This window comes from Malania oleifera, chromosome 8 (assembly GCF_029873635.1).
Source record: "Malania oleifera isolate guangnan ecotype guangnan chromosome 8, ASM2987363v1, whole genome shotgun sequence".
NCBI classification, from domain to species: Eukaryota; Viridiplantae; Streptophyta; class Magnoliopsida; order Santalales; family Ximeniaceae; genus Malania; species Malania oleifera.
Genome location: NC_080424.1, coordinates 27,980,313 through 28,000,936, shown reverse-complemented (window position 1 = coordinate 28,000,936; position 20,624 = coordinate 27,980,313). Strand labels below are relative to the sequence as shown.

Here is a 20,624-nt window from a genome sequence, read left to right as displayed (position 1 = left end):
ATTTTTCTAGATGACCTTGTTGAGTGTTTTGTAAACATTATCGCTATCTTCTTTCTAGTCTTAGAATTAATTTGGGTAAGAGTGGAGTTGGAGCTGTTCATCTTAGTTCTAATAGGGTTTTGGAGCTGACCTCTTTAGTTGGGTGTGGTGTCATAGTTTGGCCTTTTGACTTATTTAAGATTCCCTTTGGGAGGGAGGTCTTGCTCTTTAGCATTCTGTATTCCTGTGATTGCTATGGTAGCTAAGAAGTCGGGTCAGTGGAAAGGTGCTTTATTTTTTTCAGTGGTGGTTCAAAAGCTTGAGAGGATTATGAGTGATTTTCTTTGGTTAGATGTAGAGGTGAGGAGAGATCATTTTGTTAAGTGGAGGTGGTATGTATGTCTAAAGAGGAGGGAGGGTTGGGCCTAGGTAATTTGGTGTCTAAAAACAACACTGTTCTTTTTCCTTGGAAGCTAATTCCCTTGACATAGAATTATAAAAAAATAAGTGTGCCTTGCAGGAGAATGGGTGGGATGCATATTGGATGCTCATCTAAGAGTCCCTTGGAGGTTCATTTCACATGTTTACCCCTTATTTTTTCATCTAGCAGTGACCTTAAATTTCCACAAAATTATTGAAATTTTGATTGAAATTTCCACTGTGTATCATCTTTGAAATTGAAATCAAAGTTGATTTCTGTTTTGCATAATTTCCCTTGAAATTTCAATGAATTATACAAAATTTTTCGAAATCTCAGAATTTTAGCATCAAGATTTTAAACCTAGAATGAAATTTCCTTAGAATTCAAATGTGAGATTTAGAAGTAGAGTGATATTTATCTCTTAATTTTTTTTTTTTTTAATACAAACATAAGTTTATTACAAGGGCTTTTGAAGGCATGAAAAGTTATACTTTCAACAACATTTTATTTAACCATTCTTGTCTAAATTATCTTTATTTTATAATAAATAGTATTTAATTGATTTATGAATTTCATCTATATTAACCTAATATGTTTAATACACATATTATATTACAAATATATCTAATACACATTTTATAGTACAACTATTGCTCCTTGTACACTTAGAAATATTTAATTTGTAATATTAGTCCTAAATTCTAACATTACTATGTTTATTAACCATTTCTAAAGTTTCATAAAGAATTCTATGCTTTACTACTAATGTCCATCATTTTTTCACATGGAAATTGAAATTGACATCAAAATCAAAATTTCTTTCGAAATTTCTGTACTTTTGGAGGTTCAAAACTTTAGTTGAAATTGAAATTTAAGACATTGTTTGCTTTGGGAAGATGTTTCAGGGTTTTTTTTTTTTTGGTGCCGGGGGGTGGGGAGGGAAGTGCTGCTGCACTGTCTTGTTCCTTTTCTCATTTTGTATCATCTTTCTTCTCGTCATAGTGATGTGATTTCTCCATTCTTATTCGTGATGGTCCACTCATTTTCTTGGGATTTTCAATTTTAAAGGATTTGAATGACAAGGAGTCGGATGAGCTTTCTTCTTTGCTTATTGTGATGGAGAGTAGTCATGTCTTTGTAGGAGTAATGGTCAGAAGTGTTGTTTGGATTCCTCAGGGATTATTAATTCAAGTCCTTTCATTTTCTCATTTGGTTAAGGCTGTTGTGATTTTTCCTTTGTATCGGTTCATATGAGATGCTAAAATCTTTCTAAGATAATGGCGTCTATTTGGTTGATGACTCTCAACATTCTTTTGCAGAGAAGGAGGCCTTCGAAGACTTTGTCTTGAGGTGCGTCTTTCTTGTATGAGAGTAGCTTGGAGAATGTTTCCCATCTGTTTCTGCACTTCATTTGCTTGGGGGTTGTGGAATAGATTATTTGGAATTCTTGGTATAGTGTGTTGGGTTTGGGAAGGGTAAGGATGTTGGGATGTTGTGGATGTGTGCTCTTTGTGCTCTTTTAAAGGGAATTTTTTTCCGCTTTGAGAGTCATTTAGCGCTTCATCTCCTCTTCTCAGCCCTGAGCAACTCTTGTGGGTATTGTGTGGCTTGAGCTAGTTTGCTGATGTAAAGACAGTCACATACTGTTTCTTGCAGACAGCTATTGCTGTTCTGATGCTTCCATTGGTTGGCTATCAAGTCATGCCTGCATATGCTTCTAGCTACAGCTGGGTTGCTGATTGAGTCAACTCCATGCTCTTTAAGTGCCAACTTGTGGCCTGCTCAGTTGTGCACCGCAGTCAAAGCCACCTTTGTCAGTGAGATACTATTTATGTCTCTGATTCCTCCTAGGATTCTGTAACTTCAGTTCTGTGGTCATAGCTGCGCTGTGTTACTGTGTGCTGCCTGATTTTGCATTGTTGCCGTGTTATTCATTCTTGGTACCTTTGTGGGCTATTGTGGTGTATTGAGGGTGTTTTTGATGGCCTCTACAGAGAAAGCTTCTGCAACATGCATAGCATGCAATTGAACTGGTTCCTCCAACTACTTGTTGTGGTCTCAGGCAGTGCGAGTGTGTTTAACACAAAACTTCCAAGTATTTGTTGCATAATTGCATTCTCTTCCATCTCCAAACTTTCATGATTTCAGGGATTGGATGAAAGAGAATGCCATTTTTCTTTTTTGGTTGTGGAATAGCATGGAGTGACAAAGTCGAATGGGATGATCTTCGCGAAAGCTTCTCACATGATAAAAATCAAACCTTGTGTTTTAAACCTCTATTGAGACATTTGTCAAGTATGATTTTAGAAGGTAGCGAGGTCTTAAATATCCATAAAACTGTTGAAATTTCCATTGAAATTTTTTCTTTCCATCACCTTTGACACTGAAATGATAGTTGATTTCTATCTTATATAATTTCCATTGAAATTTCAATGAATCATCCAAAATTTATTGAAATCTCAAACTTTTAGTGAAACTTGTTGAAATTTTAACTATAGAATAAATTTCCTTGGAATTCAAATGTGATATTTAGATGTAGGATGAAATTTCTTTGTTAATTTATCTTATTTTTTAATTGAAGGAAGTATAGGGCAGCCTTATGGAGGTGTGGTGTATTTGCAATTTTATAGGGATAAGGATGGAACTGAACACCGGGATTTTCTCCGGGTAAAAATTGATCTGGCAGTTGGTCTGGGGTAAGATTCAGTTTTTAGCATCACTGTGGTGTGGTAGTTTGGTGTTTTCAGAGTGGATAGTTTCCAGGAACGAGCTGGCTTGTTGAGTTTTTCTTTTTTCTATAGATTTTTGTTGTTTTTTCTGGTTTGATCCTAAGTTTCTTTGGGAGATTTCTCATTCTCCCTCTGGTTTCGATTAATATAATTTTCTTTTACTAGAAAAAGAATGTTTAATTGATTTATGAATTTTATTTATATTAACCAAATATGTTTAGGCATATTCTATTAGAAATGTGTTTAATACACAGGTTATATTACAATGACTGCACCTAATACACAGAATAGATGTTTTTAATTTGTAATATATTACCGTTAAAACTTACATTATTATGTCTATTAACCATTTCTAAAGTTTTATAAAGAATTCCATGCTTTACTACTAATTTTTATTGTTTTTTCAAATTGAAATCGAAATCAAAATTTACGAACTTTTGGAGCTTTGAAAGTTTAGCTGAAATAGAAATTTAAGGCCCATAGCAGTCAAAGGCGCGCCTGAAGTGCACCTAGGCGCGAGGCGCATTGAGGCGATGAGGCTTGCTCCTCATAGGGGTTGAGGCCATGCGACCTTTAAGAGGTGCACCAAGGCACAGCGAGGTGCGAGGCGCACCTCACAAATGCCGTTAGTGAAGCTAAATATAGATCATTTAATAGTTTGTATAATAGATTAGGTACAAAAAAAGGCGAAAGAGATATATTTAAGCTTGCTAAAGTTAGAGAAAGGAAGAGCAAGGACTTAGGAAATGTAAAATGTATAAAAAGTGAGGATGATATTGTCTTAGTTAAGGACGAAGACATTAAAAAAAGATGGTGAAGTTACTTTAGTAAGTTGTTTAATGAAAACCAAATAAAAGGCTTAAACTTAGAATTGTCAAATGAGAAAAAAGACTAAAAATATAAGATTTATTTGTAAAATTAGAGTTAACGAAGTTAAGTTTGCACTAAAAAAGATGAAAAATGGGAAAGCTATGGGACCAGATTACATCCCAATTGAAGTTTGGAAATGCTTAGGTGATAACGGAATTATTTGGTTAACTAATTTATTTAATTCAATTGTAAAAACTAAGAAAATGCCAGATGAATGGAGGAAAAATACTTTAATACCTATATACAAAAATAAAGGAGATATTCAAAATTGTAATAACTATCGTGGAATTAAACTTATGAGTCATATGATGAAACTATGGGAAAGGGTAGTTGAACAAAGATTAAGGATAGAAACGAAGATCTCAGAAGATCAATTTGGTTTTATGCCTAGGAGATCTACCACAAAAGCTATTTATCTTTTAAGAAGTTTAATGGAAAAGTTTAGGGAAAAGAAGAGAGACTTGCATATGATATTTGTTGACCTTGAGAAAGCATATGATAGGATACCTAGGGAAGTTCTATGGTGGGTTTTAGAAAAAAAGGGAGTATGTAGTAGGTATACCGATGTCATTAAGGATATGTACGATGGAGTAATGACTAGTTTACATGGTCTTAAATTTCCACGAAACTGTCGAAATTTCCGTCGAAATTTCCGATTTCCGTCACCTTCGTAATCGAAATGGCAGTCGATTTCCGTCTTGCATGATTTCCTTCGAAATCTCAACGAATCATCCGAAATTTATCGAAACCTCAAGATTTTAGCGAAATTTGTCGAAATTTATCGAAACCTCGAGAGTGAAGTGAAATTTCTCTTTTAATTTATTTTATTTATTTTAATGAAACAAAAGGTTATCACAAGTGCTTTTGAAATTATATGAAAAAATAAACTTACAGTAATATTTTATTTAACCATTCATGTCTAAATTATCAATATTTGTATAACAAATAATATTTAAATGATTTATGAATTTCATTTGCATTAACTGAATATGTTTAATGTACATAATCTTACAAACATGTTTGATACACATACTATTTTACAACTTTTCCACTTCATACAAAACATAGATGTATTTAATTTGTAATATATTAGTCTTAAAACTTATATTTTTATGTTTGTTAACCATTTCTAAAGTTTCACAAAGAATTCAATGCCTTACTACTGGTTTCCGTTATTTTTTCAAATCGAAATCGAAATCGACATTGAAATTGAAATTTCCGTCGAAATTTCTGTCGAAATTTCCGTACTTTTGGAGCTTCGAAATTTGAGTCGAAATCAAAATTTAAGACCTTGCTAGTTTAAGGGCTATAGATGGAGAAACTAGAGAATTTCCAATCACCATAGGTGTACATCAAGGATATTCTTTGAGTCCTTATCTTTTTGCTTTAGTGATGGACCAATTGACTAAGAGTATTCAAAAAGAGGTTCCATGGTGTATGTTGTTTGCAGATGATATTGTATTAATTGACGAAACTAGGGACGGAGTAGAGGCTGAGTTAGAATTATGGAGAGAAGCTTTGGAATCTAGAGGCTTTAGGATAAGGATAAGTAGAAATAAGATAGAATATATGAAATGTAATTTTAGTAATGATAGGAGGAATATTGGAGACAAAGTTAAACTTGATGATGAAGAAATAAATAACACTTGTAGATTTCGATACCTTGGATCTATTATGCAAGCTGAAGGAGAAATTGAAGATGATGTAATGCATAGAATTAAAGCAGGTTGGGTAAAATGGAGAAGTGCTTCAAGTGTGCTCTATTATCGTAGAATACCCTTAAAATTGAAAGGGAAGTTTTATAGGACAGTTATAAGACCAACTATGCTATATGGATCAGAATGTTGGGTGACGAAGAAACATATTATCCAAAAAGTAAAAGTTGCCGAGATAAAAATGTTTAGTTGGATGAGTGGTATAACATTGAAAGATAAATTAAGGAATGAACATATTCATGGTAAGTTAGGTGTAGCGCTTATAGAAGATAAGATAAGGGAGGGACGACTCAGATGGTATGGACACTTGCAACGTAGGCCATATAGTGCACCTGTGAGGAAGAGTGACTTAGTTACTGTGGAGGGTAGTAGAAGGGGTAGGGGTAGACCTAAAATAACTTGGAAGGAGATAGTAAGGATTTAATATCCTTGAATTTATCAAAAGAAATGGTCCATAATCGCATAAATTGGCGGAAAAAGATTCATATAGCTGACCCCACTTAGTGGGACTAAGGTTTGGCTTTGTTGTTGTTGTTATTTTAATCTCAACCATCTGTTTTGTTTATTTTTGTTTATTTTTTTTTTCTGTTTTTATGGAATTGCTGCCACTTTTTCCTCACATACGTACTCAGCTGCTCTCAGACTTCTTTCTTCTTTTCTTCTTCTTCTGGCCTGCTGTGCTGCTCCGAGTCAAAACTGTAAACTGCATTTTTTTTTTGGTAATTTCTGTTCTTTTCCTGAATTTTATGCTCTGTTGCTCCTCAATTTTCTTCTTCTTCCGTGCTGCTCTGTTGCTCAGTGCCACCTCATTAATGTTCTTTTTTCTTCTCTTTTCTTTGCAGTTTTATTGGGAAAATGTGGGTTTTTATTTTATTTTTATTTTATTTTTATTTTTTTTTCTAATTTTAATTTTTTTTGTCTGGAAGCATTTCTTTTTCTCAGCATTTCTGTTTCTGCAATCTGGAATTTACGGCATCAACCAGTGCTGCACTGCTGCTGCCTTGGCTGTTTTATTTTTTATTTATTTATTATTTATTTTTTAAACAATTCCCTGCTGCTTATTGCTGCTTCTATTTTGTGGAACTTATGGCATGACCATTGCTCATATCATTGAAAATTTGTGTTATAGTATTCATTTTTATGTACTAGTATTGAGTATTTGATTTTTTAAAATTCAAATATTAGTCCTAACTTGCAGAAAATTTTAATAAATGTGTGCCTCACCTCCATGAGGCTTGTGCGTTTGCCTCGCGCCTAGGCTCCAGACACCCTTTGTGCCTCAGTGCGCCTTGCACCTTTGACTACCATGTTAAGACCTTGGAAGATAGGTCCATTAGTCAATATTGTAGCACACTCAAGGTGTGTAGAAGGTGCTTAACCAATGTTGAGATGATTAAGAGGCAATGAGTGGATTTTTTGGTTGCCAAATTTTGTTTGGGCTGAATCTTGAGCTTCAATCTTTTAGCGATCTGATTCTTATGAGAACTATCTATGATTGAAGCATATGCTAGAATCAATAGTTCGCCATCATCTATGAATGAACCTTGGGCTCACTCAATAGATTGCCAAAGATGGCTCTCAATCCTCTTCTTGAGCTTCTTCTTTGATAGTTTACCATGGTTGGCACTGCCTTTGACCTTGGTAAGGAAAGTATTTAGAGGATGAGGATGAGGTTTGGTGGTTATGGCTGAGATACTGCATTAGCATGAGGAGTTCGTCGTTGCAATTCAAACATTTTCATGTGACACACATTGTGTTAAGGAAAATTGGTTGCTATTGGGATGTTGATAAGAAACCAAGTTGGGCAATAAATCTCTCGCAAAAGTTGATTCTACTATTGACAGTCGTGGTCACTCCACTAGGGAGTTGAGTACATCAACTACCATGTCCTAAGAGGATAACAATCTTGTCTTTATGGTTCAACAATTCTGATCTCAGTCTTCCACATCTAGTTCTAGCTCACTGCTAGGCTTCTTGCCTCTACATCCTACTCACTGTAGGATATTGAACTTGGTGCCTCCTCCAATATGACAAGTAGTTCTAATTTTTTTCTGTCCTTGAAACCTACTGCCTTAGACTCTTAAGGTTACTTTTGCCAATAGTTTGCTAACTCTAGTTTCAAGCTATGGCAATATCTTTCATTCGTTATATACTTCTTTCATCTGTAATATACATTGCAATATCTGTTGAATGTGTTAGTCAATTAACTAAAGCTCATATATGCTTTGTAACCTTCTTTGCTTCTTTTTGTGCTTTGGATCTCGAGACGAAGAAGAGGATTGATGGAGGGCTTTTCAAGGATGGGCTATACTATTTTGATGGTGGTGGTTGTAGCTCCATTTCTTGTCATAGAGATTTTCAATTCCAATCACCATATTTCTTTGGATGAGTACACTCGTTTGAGTCTACCATCCCTTCAAAAATTGCAACAAGTTTTTCCTATATTCAAGTATTTTCTCGTTGAGTGTTTTGTGCTTTGCACTATTACATTTATTTTCATCTTGAGTCAAATCTCATGGCAAATCATCGTTTTCCCTTGTTCATTTTGTATATCTAGTCAATAATTTTATTGGTCACTAGTTGTTAGATTATTACTTTACTTAAAAGCTTGATCTGTTATCTTGTGGCCCAACAATGTGTATCAAGCTTCTAACACTCTCCCACACGTGCAGCTTGATAGAACGTGGATAGATAAGATAAACACATGATAAATAACACTGGTTACAACACCCACACAAGGGAGCACTCAATGCCTTACAAGCTTCCCCTTCGTGAAGAGGATGATACCCTGAGGATGTATGCAATGCGGCGGGTGAACACATTGGAAAAGTAGGCAAAAACACCAAAAGTTACACAAGCAAAAGGACTAATGTTTGTGGACTTGAGGATTTATGGGAAGTGTACTCGCTCTATAATGGATACCGGGGCTACTCATAATTTTGTTTCGCAACTGGAAGCATGGAGGCTCAACTTATCCTTGGAGAAGGATATAGGACGCATGAAAGTAGTGAATTCTATAGCGCTACCTACTTTGGGAGTAGCCAAGCAAGTGATTGTGAAGCTTGGATAGTGGGAAGGTCATGCGAATTTCACAGCGGTGCCATTGGATGACTTTCCAGTCATTTTGGGAATGGAATTCTTGAAGGGGACGAAGGTCGTGCTGATGCCTTTTGCTGGTTCCCTATGTCTGATGGGAGATCACCCTTGCATCGTGCAAGTCCTTGCAACAAAAGGGGATTGAAAAATGGTGAGTAGACATATCTAGCCATGGTGGTGGTAGATGAAAAGGTTGGCCAAGAGCTAGTGTCTACGACCATCCAAGTGGTGATGCCGGATAAGCTGCCTCATAACTTGCCTCCACGACGGCTGTGGAGCATGGGATCGAGTTGTTGCCAAGAGTGAAACCACCTGCTAAAGGGCCATATCGGATGGCGCCTCTAGAGCTAGCAAAGCGGAGGAAACAACTTGATGAGTTGGAAGCAGGATATGTTCACCCTTCCAAAGCACTGTTGGGAGCAACAATGTTGTTTCAGAGGAAACATAAAGAGCATCTACGAAAGGTGTTCGATAGGCTGAGGGGAAACAGTCTATATGTGAAGAAAGAGAAGTGCTCATTCGTTCAGCGGAGCAACAAATTCCTTGGTCATGTGATTGAGTAAGGTCATATCCGGAGGGATATGGAGAAGGTAAGGGCGATTCAGGAATGGAAGACATTCCTATTTTTTGGACATCTTGCAGCTTGCATGAGAGGATACTTTCCAGTGCTCTAGGGGGACAAATTCCCTTCTCTAGTGTTTTACTTCCCAAATGCATCTGTTTTTCCTATTGTGCCTTGTATCTTCGGGCACATGCACATATCAATTAGAACAAGCCCTCTCTTCATGTTGTTAAATAGATCTTTGTTTGGTATTGAAGAACTTTAGAAAGGATATATATGTTATGATGAACACACTCACAGTGGTGAATCAACAATTTCTCATCCCCTATAATGTGTTAATCCTCCCATTCCTACTCTTATTCCTCTAGATAAAACTTCCACTCATGTTCCTAATCCACCGAGTTCTTCCTAGACTAGAGTAGGCACAGTTATTACTACCACCATGCAACTGCCTATTCCGCCCTTCACTATTTTGACTTTTAGCTTTCAGGATCCACTGCAATGTGACTCTGATTTGGCAATTGATTTGGAAAGGTACCTGAACTTGTACTTAGCAATCCTTGGTTGCTTATCCGATTTCTCATCATTTTTCACGGAATACCCAAATACATCATACTTTATTTATTTATCTTTTTTGGGACTTTTTTTCCTTGGCTAAATTTTGTTCTTGCATTGATCTCTTGGCAATTAATTTTGAACTGCCCTTATCCGAGTTGGATGTGAAAAATGTTTTTTTTTTGGTATGGGGTTTGACAATAAATGGTGGAGCAACCTCCTCGTTATGTTGCTCAAGGGGAGACTACAAAGTATGTGGTTTGATAAGGCCATTTGTGGTCTTTGAGTAGTCTCTTCAAGCCTGGTTTGAAGAGACTGCTGTTGTCAAGGACTGGCTTTGGGCCAAACTTCAAGTCAAGGAACTTGTTATTGAGATTGTATGGTATAAGAAAGGGTTGAATCCATCTCTACAAAACTATACCTTGGAATTCTTAAGCAAGACACCTGTTGGGAGCTAAATGAGTTGATTCTCTTATGGATCCCAATGTGAAGTTGTCTAGGGGTGTTGGATTGGACTTTGAAAACAAACATTGATGTAGGCAGCATTGTACGATTATGTCAAGAACCTCTTGGTGACTATTTGATGTATAAAAATTTTGAAAATTGTGTGATCACGAGATACTCTAATGCAGATTGGCTGGCTTTGTTGAAGATCAATAGTTCTACTACTATTGTGCATTTGTGGGTGGTATTCTTGTTACCTACCAGTACCATAGCAAGAAACAAACTACTATAGCAAGGTCTAATGAAGCAGTAGAATACTGAGCTATGCATCAAACTATAGTGTGTGAGTTTATGGAAAATCCCAAGCAGCCATCCTTGGATGGTGTTTGTAGGATTATGGGTTTCTCAAGAGCTCTCCAAGAAAAAAATTGATATTTAAATTTAATAAGAACTGTTAGATCATGAGATACCCTGATGCATATTTGGCTGAATTTGTTGAAGATCTAAGGTTTTCTACTGTTTTACATCTGTACATTTATGGGTGGCAATGTTTTCACCTAGCATAGCAAGAAACCAACTGCTATAGCAAGGTTTAGTGTTGAGCACAATAAAGAGATATGGATCATACCGTTAGCAAGCTTTTGTGTTAAATTCTCTTATGTCAGAGATGGGATTCTTTGTAACTAAGCTCATAAATATGTTTATGATTCAAGCTGCTATTTATATTGCCAGCAACCCTATGTTCCATGAGAGGACAAAGCTCATTGAGGTTGATTGCAATTTTGTGATGTGGGGGATGTTGTGTTGAAAAAGTTTGTGAGGACTCCATATGTGAAATTTGTGAATCAATTAGGAGATATTTTCATGAAGTTCATTTCAAACGCCTTGTCTAGTCGTCGTAAAAAGCTGGGTTAAATTGAGATCTGTACATCTCCAACATGAGGTGGACTTTCTGAAGCGAATATGTTATTTTAGTGATTCTGTGTTGTGAATGGGGTTACATTTGTCCCTCATGCCCAATTATTGATATATAAAGACAGATTTAAAGCTGAGGGGACTATCAACTAGTCTTCTTCCTCTAATCTTTTCTTCTCTTCTCCCTGTTCTAACTCAGTTGTTGTATTTCTTCATGGAAACTTAATTGTATTTCTGATTTGCAGCTCTTCATTAGCTGTTTTTAGTATTTTTGTTTCTTCTTCTTTTTTTGTTTTATTTTTGTTATTTTCTCTAGTTGAGGGCCATATTTCGTCTCTATGTTTTCTATTTTGGAAAAAAGTGTAACAAAGGTTAAAGTTCACCAAGAAATTGACCTTCTGTTTATGCATTTGAAGTTTTATGTGCACCAGTACTTAGAGTTGCACTATGAAATTGATATTCAGGCCTCAAATTGTCTTGAATTTGAATTTCTTAACAATGGCAGTGAACCTTTTTATTTTTGTCTTAGAGAAATTTTACTGCTCGACTTTTTTAGTTTTCATAACTCGAAATAATTCATATGTGCGTATCTACGAAACAAAAGATAACAAACTGTTCTGTCAAAATGATTTAAAAAAAAGGTTTTCAAAGTAGTTAAAAAAGGGAAAGTTTTTTGCAGTTTAATGCATCTGGTTAATATAAGAGGTGTGGATTTCAGAGACAAGGCTTTTAATTTATTTTTGCAGGTTTTTTTCTTCAATCTCTGAAGAAAGTGTTCAGAATAATGGTTGATTTGATCTTTTTTTTTTTTTTAAAATTATTATTTTATATAAAAAGAAGAAGGGTTTACATTTTTAATTTATTATTAAATATATTCCTTTGGACAACAAGATGTAATTTAAAGGAGAATGTTGTTGAGAGACCAAAAGAATATTGAGGAAAATTGGGAAGTAAAAGTGATAATTTTATTTTACAGTCATGCATCCCATATTAGTTTTATATTGCATCTGCATCCCTATGATTGCTTAACCTTAAAAATTTTTTATTATTGTTTATTTCTTACCGATTGGTCATATTAGCACAATATTAATTTTCTCATGTAAATTCCATACACTGATTTCATGTTATGTGGTTTAGGTTATTGTTAGTGTCTTCCCTTCTCTCTTGAGAGATTCTGAGAAGCAGTTTCAAGAGTTATTGGAGGAGAACCCATTCAATGAAAAGCTGATTCAAATATTGGCAAAAGTAGGCTCTTATACTTCTATAAAACTAAGGTAATTTTAAAAAATTGTGCATTGATATATATTCTGCATGGATATGCAGTGAGGTTTGCTGTGAAGTTTGCGATTCAAAGAAAGCATATTTTATTCTCTGTGTGCGTGCGTGCGTGTGTTTTGTGTGTGTGTGTGTGTTTTTGGGGGGGGGGGGGTGGAGGGTTATAGATGGTTTGGGAATATGATATCTTAGACACAGACAGGCCCATAATGTCTTTATTTTAGACATGGTTCTGAGGTTTTTGGGATAGAGATTCACAGCTTGGAAAATTCAAGATCAAATAGTTTTTCAGAAGTTGTTTCTGTCTTTGTAAGGTGCTGTAAAAAATATATTACTGCCTGGATGACAATCACATGTGAAAAAATATTAGTATTAACTTAATACTCTTCTAAATCTGAATTGTGGTAATATTGTGTGCAAATGTTTGGTTAATTGAGTTCGAATAATCAAAGAAATGGATATAGATTATTAGTTTATGTTTTAGGACATAGTGCTATTTAGTGATATAAATAATCATGAGTTCACAAAATTTTAAGTTTTTAACTATCTTAATTATTAGAGAATCCATATTAAAGGACTAAGTATTAAAAAATTTAATTATTGGGTTATAGAACTTTGGATTTTTTATGATGAAAAAATTAGCTATTTCTTAAAGTGTTTTTTTTTGTTTGTTTGTGCATATTAGTGATTTTTTGTTATTAATTAGTAAATGTTCTCATGTAGTGAGGGGATAGTGTTCTATGGATACTTTTTTAAATAAAAAAATAAGTTTAGTCAACATATAGATATTGCAAAAGATATTTACGATATAGTAGTGAATACTATCAAGTGTACAAATGGAGAGTCTATGAATTTCCAATCACATTCACAATATGTGTTCTTCAAGGGTTTGTTTTGAGTCCTTATCCATTTGCATTAGTGGGGGATGAACTTGGGATATTTTAAAATGAGGTTATGTGGGATGTGTTATTTGCAGATGATATTGTATTGAATCTATTGATTGATGAAATTAGAGGTGGAGCGGAATCTACGTTAAACTGTGGAGAGAAGCTTTAAAATCTGAAGGTTTTAACATAACTAGAAATAAGGCATAACACATAAAATGTGATTTAATCATTTTAGGAGGAATATTTGAGAAAAGATTAAACTAAATGGTAAATATATATATATATATATATATATATAAATATATAAATAGATTCTACTATTCTCCAACTTTTTCGGAAGGTTTCTAGTTTAAGAGAATTTGGGAAAGAGTTGGATTGCTACTATTGATGTTAGTTCTAATGGATATTTGGGGTTAGCCTTTTCAGCTGGCTGTGGTATTTTAGGGTGGCCTTTTAACGTATTTTGGTGTTTCTTTGGGTGTAATACTAAATATGTTGGGCTTTGAGATCTAGTGGTGGAGAGGGTGTCTTAAGTGTTTGGATGGGTGGAAGGGTCTTTTGTTTTCACTGGGTGGTTGTATCATCCTAGTTTTGTCTCTCTAGTATCCCTCTTTATTAGCTGCATATTTTTAGGATGCCAGTAGGAGTTGCAAGTAAAATTGAGAAAGTTATGATAGATTCCTTTGGTTGAGAAAGAGGGATCATTTGGTTAGTTGGGAGACTTTGCGTAGTTCTAAGGTGGATGGGTTGTTTGGGGGGTGCGTGGTGGTGTTTGCATTTTGGGAAGTTGGTGGTCTAAGGACACTGCCTTATTGGGAAAATGGCTTTGGTAGTTTCCCTTTGAGGAGGCCTTTGCCATAAAGTTAGAAACGTAAATTTGTATGAGGTTACTGGATGTGCTGCTAATATGGGAATAAGATGTTGCACTGAGAGCCCTTGGAGATGTATTGCTTAAATCTATTCTCTCTTTATTGCTTATATCAAATATGCTGTGGAAAATGGATCTCGGATTTGTTTTCCAGAAGACACTTGGGTTTGGAATTCTGCTCTTTGCATCTCCTTTTCTCATTTATATCACCTCTCCTTGGTGAATAATGATGTGATTGCTTCCTTTCATAGGTCTCTAAATGATAGGTAGTGGAGCATCTCTCTTCTTTGTTGTTGTTGTAGTTGGAGGGATGTCTACACTCAAATGGGAGAAGTAGTTGGTTATGGAGCTTAGATTCTGGATAGATCTATTTGAGCATTTGACTAAAATTTATGTCCTTTCCTCTTCATCTTACTATCTATAGAGCTAAAATCCCCTTTGAGATAAAGGCTTTTATTTCGCCAGCTGTTCTTAATAGAATTAACAGGAACAACGTGTTGCAGAGTAGGAGGCCTTTGAAGGCGTTATTATCTCCTTGATGTTTTTATCTTATTTTTGGATGGCTCAAAATATGCTTCAAATTTTCTTTTTGCATGGATAGCTCTCTCTTGGAGAATTCGGAATAAATTGTTTGCTTATTGGGAGAGAATCAAGCTTTTTTGGGGAATAATTCACTACTTGGCTTTTCTTTTATCCTTTGTGCAGCAGGTTGTTTTAAAGAGCTTGGAGAGCGGTGTTATTTTGATTGTAGTTTCTTCTTTTATGTTTTCCTTTTTTTTTAGAGGAGGATGTATTGTTCTCCTTTTTGTACATGCTTTCTTCTGTAATGAAATCTCTTCTTTTTCTATACAAAAAAAAAAAGAAAAAGAAAAAACGAAAAAAAAAAAGGAATTTGTAGCAGTAATAGACTTTGTGACCATAGATCTACTTTTCTAGCATAATGAGAAATTGAAGATGTAAGACAGAGTAAAGTCAAGTTGGATAATATGGAGAAGTGCTTTAGATGTGTTGTACGACCAGCTATGGGGCATATGGATCCAAAATAAATACCCTGCAATAATTAAACACAAGTGCTCGTAAATTTAAGGGTAAAAATGGAATAATGGTCCTAATTATATCAATTAAGATCCATTTCTAAAATAATGTGCATAACTAGGCTTTTAATCCAAATTGCAATAACCAATAAACACATTTAAACACCTAATTATGCAATTTTGACACTTAATCACATGGCACTTATATATGATAGATAATGGAAGGGCAGTTATAATGGTTTGGTCACTTACAATGTAGGCCAGGTAATGCACCAGTAAGGAGGAAAAGAGGAGGAGAGGTAGGCCTAGGATAACTTGAACTGAGATTGTGAGAAGGGATTTGACAGTCTTCCAATTATTAGAGGATGTTGCCTTAGATTCACAAAATGACGGAAGAAGATTCATGTAGCTTACCCTAGCTGGTGGGACTTAAGGCTTGGTTCTAGTGGTTTTTTGTTGCATTTAATTGTAGTGAATGTCTTTCATCTGGTTTTATTTCAGATAATTCTTGATACTTTTTTTAACTTGTTTTTTTAATTTCAAAATATACACTTTCCGTTCTAATGTGTGCTAGCTTTATTTCTTCTATCTGTGTAGTGATATTTACCCTTCCTTGGAAAGGGTATGCCTAGAGGGTACTCGCGCTCAGTCCAAATTAGCTATTTCTGCAATTGCTGGATTAGGGAGTGGTTCAGAGCAATCTGTATTCTCTGAATTGTTTGAGGTGCATCTCTTTCTGTTTTGCTCACCAGACTATTGTAGAATATTATTATTATTATTATTATTATTATTATTATTGTTGTTGTTGTTGTTGTTATTTTACTGCACAGTGCAGGTTATATGCTATTACACTACTTCATATTATAAGGTTTATATATATATATTTTTTATTTGTTCAGAAAGTTGTGATTTATCTGCATGCTGGGAAGAATATACCAACCATCTTGCAGTCTTTGGGCTGTATTGCACAACATTCTGTTTTGGCATTTCACATGCGAGATCAAGAGATTACACAGTATATAAAGGAGAAAATTTTTCAAGTGAATAATGTGAGTTCTAAAAATTGACCTAGATATTTCTTTCTAATCGTTTTGGATGAAAAAATGGTTATGATTTCATTTTCTTTACTCATTCTCAGAATATTGTTGGTTAAATAATTATCTTTATTATATACATAGGTGGAACAATCATTCGATCTAGCTTCATTTGGAGAGAGTTCTTGCAAGCTGAAGGTGAGTACTAGACAATGCTCCATGTGAGCTTGCTGGTTTAAACTAGTAGCATATTTTATTTTAGTTTTTACTCGGTGTATTGGATTTCAAATTTTCATTTTTTTTATTCTTTCTGCTCATCGACAAGTGTCTATGAATGGACATGTATTGATTTTAAGCTTTCACCATAAATGTTCTTGCTCAATTTTCTATGTAAAACAAAATAATGGAGAGTTAAGATGAAAGTTTTTGATATTTATGCATGCAATAAACTGATGGTAGTGTTTTTTTCAGTACAAGTGTAATCCTCATAAGAGCTTCCAATTGGAACTTGAATATGTGTATCAGAGTAACCAACTGAACTTGTATGACATTAATGCTTCCTCAATGAAACATGCTCACTCCTTTTCTCATGCTTTGTACTTCCTCTCTTTACACCATGTTATTGAAAGAGAACAGAGTGACTAACTAAACTAGTATGACATTAATCCTTCCTCAGTGAAACAGGCTCATTCCTTTTCTGATTCTTTGTGCTTCTTCTTTCTGCAAATACATGATTGAAGGAGAGTTTTGTAGCTTACATATTGCTTCACCGGAGTTTGTAGCCCAGGTGAAGGATCCTCTAGGCAGCTACTGTGGGAGGAGTTTTTTAAGGTCAGAGTGAAGGGGGATGCCCCTCCAGTTATTTGGGGAGACTCTAACATGGTATCATTTCCTCATGGAAAAAACAGTGGAACTTCAGAGAGTATTACTGTGAAGGATTTTTTTAGTATTCATTAATGTGAATGTCCTCATTGACATTCCCCTCTTTGGCGGTTCTTTCACTTGTTCTAACTCAAGGATTGACATGTTTCTAATATCAAGAGGGTGGGAAGAACATTCTCTAAAGGTTTCTCATAGACTTATCCCAAGGCCTATTTCAGATCATTTCTCATTGCACTAGATATAGGGGAAATAAACTGGGTCCCAAGTCCCTCTTGTTTTGAAAGTATGTCGCTAAAGCATGAAGGTTTTGATGACCAAGTTAAGCTATGGCTGGCTACTCTCCATTTTGAAGGGCAAAGCAAGATTTGTTGCTGATTCTAAATTGAATGGGTTGAAAGAAAAGTTGAAATGGTGGAATGAAAACACTCCAGAAATATTTACTTGAGAAGGATGTGATCCATCCAAACTTAAGGATCTCGATGATAAATAGGTAGGGCAGGCCTTAATGATGAAGACAGAACAAAAAGCTTCTTTTCAGAAAAGAGATGTCTATATTTATTTACTTGGAAGAAACAACTTGAAGACAAAAAATTCAGGGCCTTATGGCCTCAAAGATGGTGACCTAAATACTAGCTTTTTTCACCAAACAGCAATTGCCCACATAAAGTTTTACACCTTGAGTCGAATTGAAATTGAGGGGAAGATTTTGACTGAGAAAGAAGTCATTGAGAATAAAAAGGGTGTGCCTAGGCCAGAAGGCTCCCCGCTTTGCGAGGGGAAGGGGGAGTGTCATCACAGTGTATGTAGTCTTATCCCTGCTTTTATGTAGAGAGACCTGTTTCCTTTGATTTTAACCTGTGACCAACCAGTTACAAAGCAGCAACCTTACCATTGATCCACGGCCCACCCTCAAAGAACCCATTAAGAATGGCATGTGATTTTTACATGATTTTCTTCTTGAACCTGTGAATTGGGGATCAAAAGTTGATCACATCACTCTTAACCATTTGGTTTATCTGCTGCTAAAAGGCTGGGAATGCCTTTTTATGTGGAAGAAATTCTTCAAGCCCTTAAGGATTGCAATGGGGACAGCTCAAGCTCTGATGGTTTCACTGTTACTCATCACTTAGTTATTCAGCAATATTTGCTGTGTATTATTGCTTTGTTAATAAGCGAGGGAGACCTATTTGCTGTTTTGGCTTTCCCCATTTATTAAGCATTCTTAACATGGTATTAGAGCATGTTCCTGAGACCTAAACCCTAAGTTCCGCAGCCACTGCCAAAACAAGCCCTAAACCTAATAATCCTATACATGTCTGGCACTGTTGGAGGGCTGTGCACATAACTATAGGCCTAAAACAACTCCAGAAGTCACCACACCACAATAACACAGCCTTGGCAGAGTTTTTGTTCACCAATATCCCGTGTATTTTTCCAAAAACCAATGTTACAAACACCCTCAGACCTCACCACTCTGCTCACCCGTGAAACACCGTCTTTGATGACTGTTGCACTCGCCCTCACGTGCTGATCACTGGCCAGCAGCTTCTACGTCACGCTTCAGCATGAGACCCTTTCTTAGACCATATCTTTGCCCCAATCTGCTCTGTAATGGTTTGACTTCCTCCTCCGTAGACCATGCTAAAAGGTTGGCAGGTTATTTTGTCTGAGAATTGAGATTTGTGATGCTCACACTCAAAAGTATAGATCTAGTCATGATGTCAGGTCTGTTCAACATTTTGTACACCCAGTCCATGGCAAGCAAGACTGCCATATGTTTCCCCACTGGTCTTTGGCGGGTTGTTGTGTTGGTTGGTTTAAGCATAATTTTAGCATACGTCCATGTTGAAGAGCTTGTTAAAGCTTGATATACATTGTTGGCCCACAACCTAACAGCTTAAGCTTTTAGGTAAAGTGGTAATCTAACATGGTATCAGAGTTGGTTATCAGGAGGTCCTAGGTTCTAGTTTTGTTGCTTGTGTTTATTGTGTGGTATTTAAAAAATGTTATCATCATGTGTTTATCTTTTCATTGGCTATCGAGCTACACATTTTTTTGGGGGATGGGGGTGTGTTAAAGCTTGATATACATTGTTGGCCCACAACCTAACAACTTAATCTTTTAGGTGAAGTGGTAATCCAACAGAGCTGTTTGTGTATTGTTTGTCATTGTGTGTGTGTGTGTGTTTTTTTTTTTTTTTGTCTCTCGTCCTCTAGTTGTTTTCCCTTCGGATGGAGTCCATGAATACCAAAAATAGGTTTCCCTCATCAATCTCCATTGATTCCATCTCCACTTGTTCAAACATCCCAACAGGAATATCTTAACATTGTCTCTGTTGCTCAGAAAGGTAATCCTACATCTTGCATTCATGAGTTATAGTATCTCTTCCACTGGTCCTTGGGTCATGGATTCTGTTGCGACTTACCATATGACAGGTATAACCAACCCTTTTTTTCCCCCACCGTCGAGTGTTCTAAAAGCCTACCTCGAGTTACCCTTAATAAAGGATCCCATACTACATCTAAGGGAAGGAACAATAAATCCAACTCCCTTAATCTCTCTTTCTTGTGTTTTGTATATTATTTATTCCCTTTTGATTTCACACCATTGAGTAAGATTACTATTGTTGTTTAGGATTTGATGATAAATAATACGATTAACGAAGGACATGAGGCTTGTGGGCTTTACTACTTTAAGTTGCTTTCTCCTTCTACTCCTACATTGCTGCTGCTACCGCACCTCTTCAATCTTGTTGCTTCAATCATCCTTTGTTAGGCTAGTTAAAATCCTATATTGATTTCTATGTGTAGTCTTGAGTGTGAGTGTTGTCACTTGGAAAAGTGTCATCATGTTCCATTTGTTTTGTGAGTCAATTAATAAGAAATAATCCCTTTCATGTTATATGTATGGGGTCCTAGTCATGTTGTATCAAAGGGTTTAGATATTTTGTTACTTTTGTTGATGACTACTTTTATGCCTTCAATTTTGATATAAAACTTAGTTTGGTTCATTATTAGGCAAGATACCTCTTAGTGATAATGCTAAGGAGTACTTCATACCCAATTCACTACCCATATGACTAACTCTAGTATGATCCACTAGTCAAAAACAAACATGCAAGCCACTTGTACCTTATTGCATCAAATGAATGTCCACAAATATTTTGTAGTGATGTATTGCTCCCTGCATGCTGTCTTATTACTAGAACACCATCTTTATCCTTCGTGGTAAAATGCCCTGTTCTATTCTCTTACTGAAGGCTCCTTTTGTTCTCACCATCTCCTCATATACTTGGGTGTGTGTCCTATGTCCATAAGTTAAATACAGGAGTTGATTAGTTGGACCTTCGCGCTATCAA

At 35.7% G+C, this 20,624-nt stretch overlaps 1 protein-coding gene across 3 annotated transcripts in view; it reads left to right on the top strand.

The window, feature by feature from the left end:
* LOC131162480 (sister chromatid cohesion protein PDS5 homolog B) overlaps positions 1-20,624 on the top strand; it is a 137,761-nt gene that overhangs the window by 57,494 nt on the left and 59,643 nt on the right. For all 3 annotated transcript variants that reach the window (XR_009138830.1, XM_058119008.1, XM_058119009.1), the window contains 4 exons: positions 12,424-12,560; positions 15,948-16,074; positions 16,250-16,399; positions 16,529-16,582. Coding sequence is in view for 2 of the 3 variants with exons in the window: in XM_058119008.1 (XP_057974991.1) it covers positions 12,424-12,560; positions 15,948-16,074; positions 16,250-16,399; positions 16,529-16,582 (468 nt within the window). In the remaining variant the exon portion in view is untranslated. The remainder of the gene's footprint in view (positions 1-12,423; positions 12,561-15,947; positions 16,075-16,249; positions 16,400-16,528; positions 16,583-20,624) is intronic.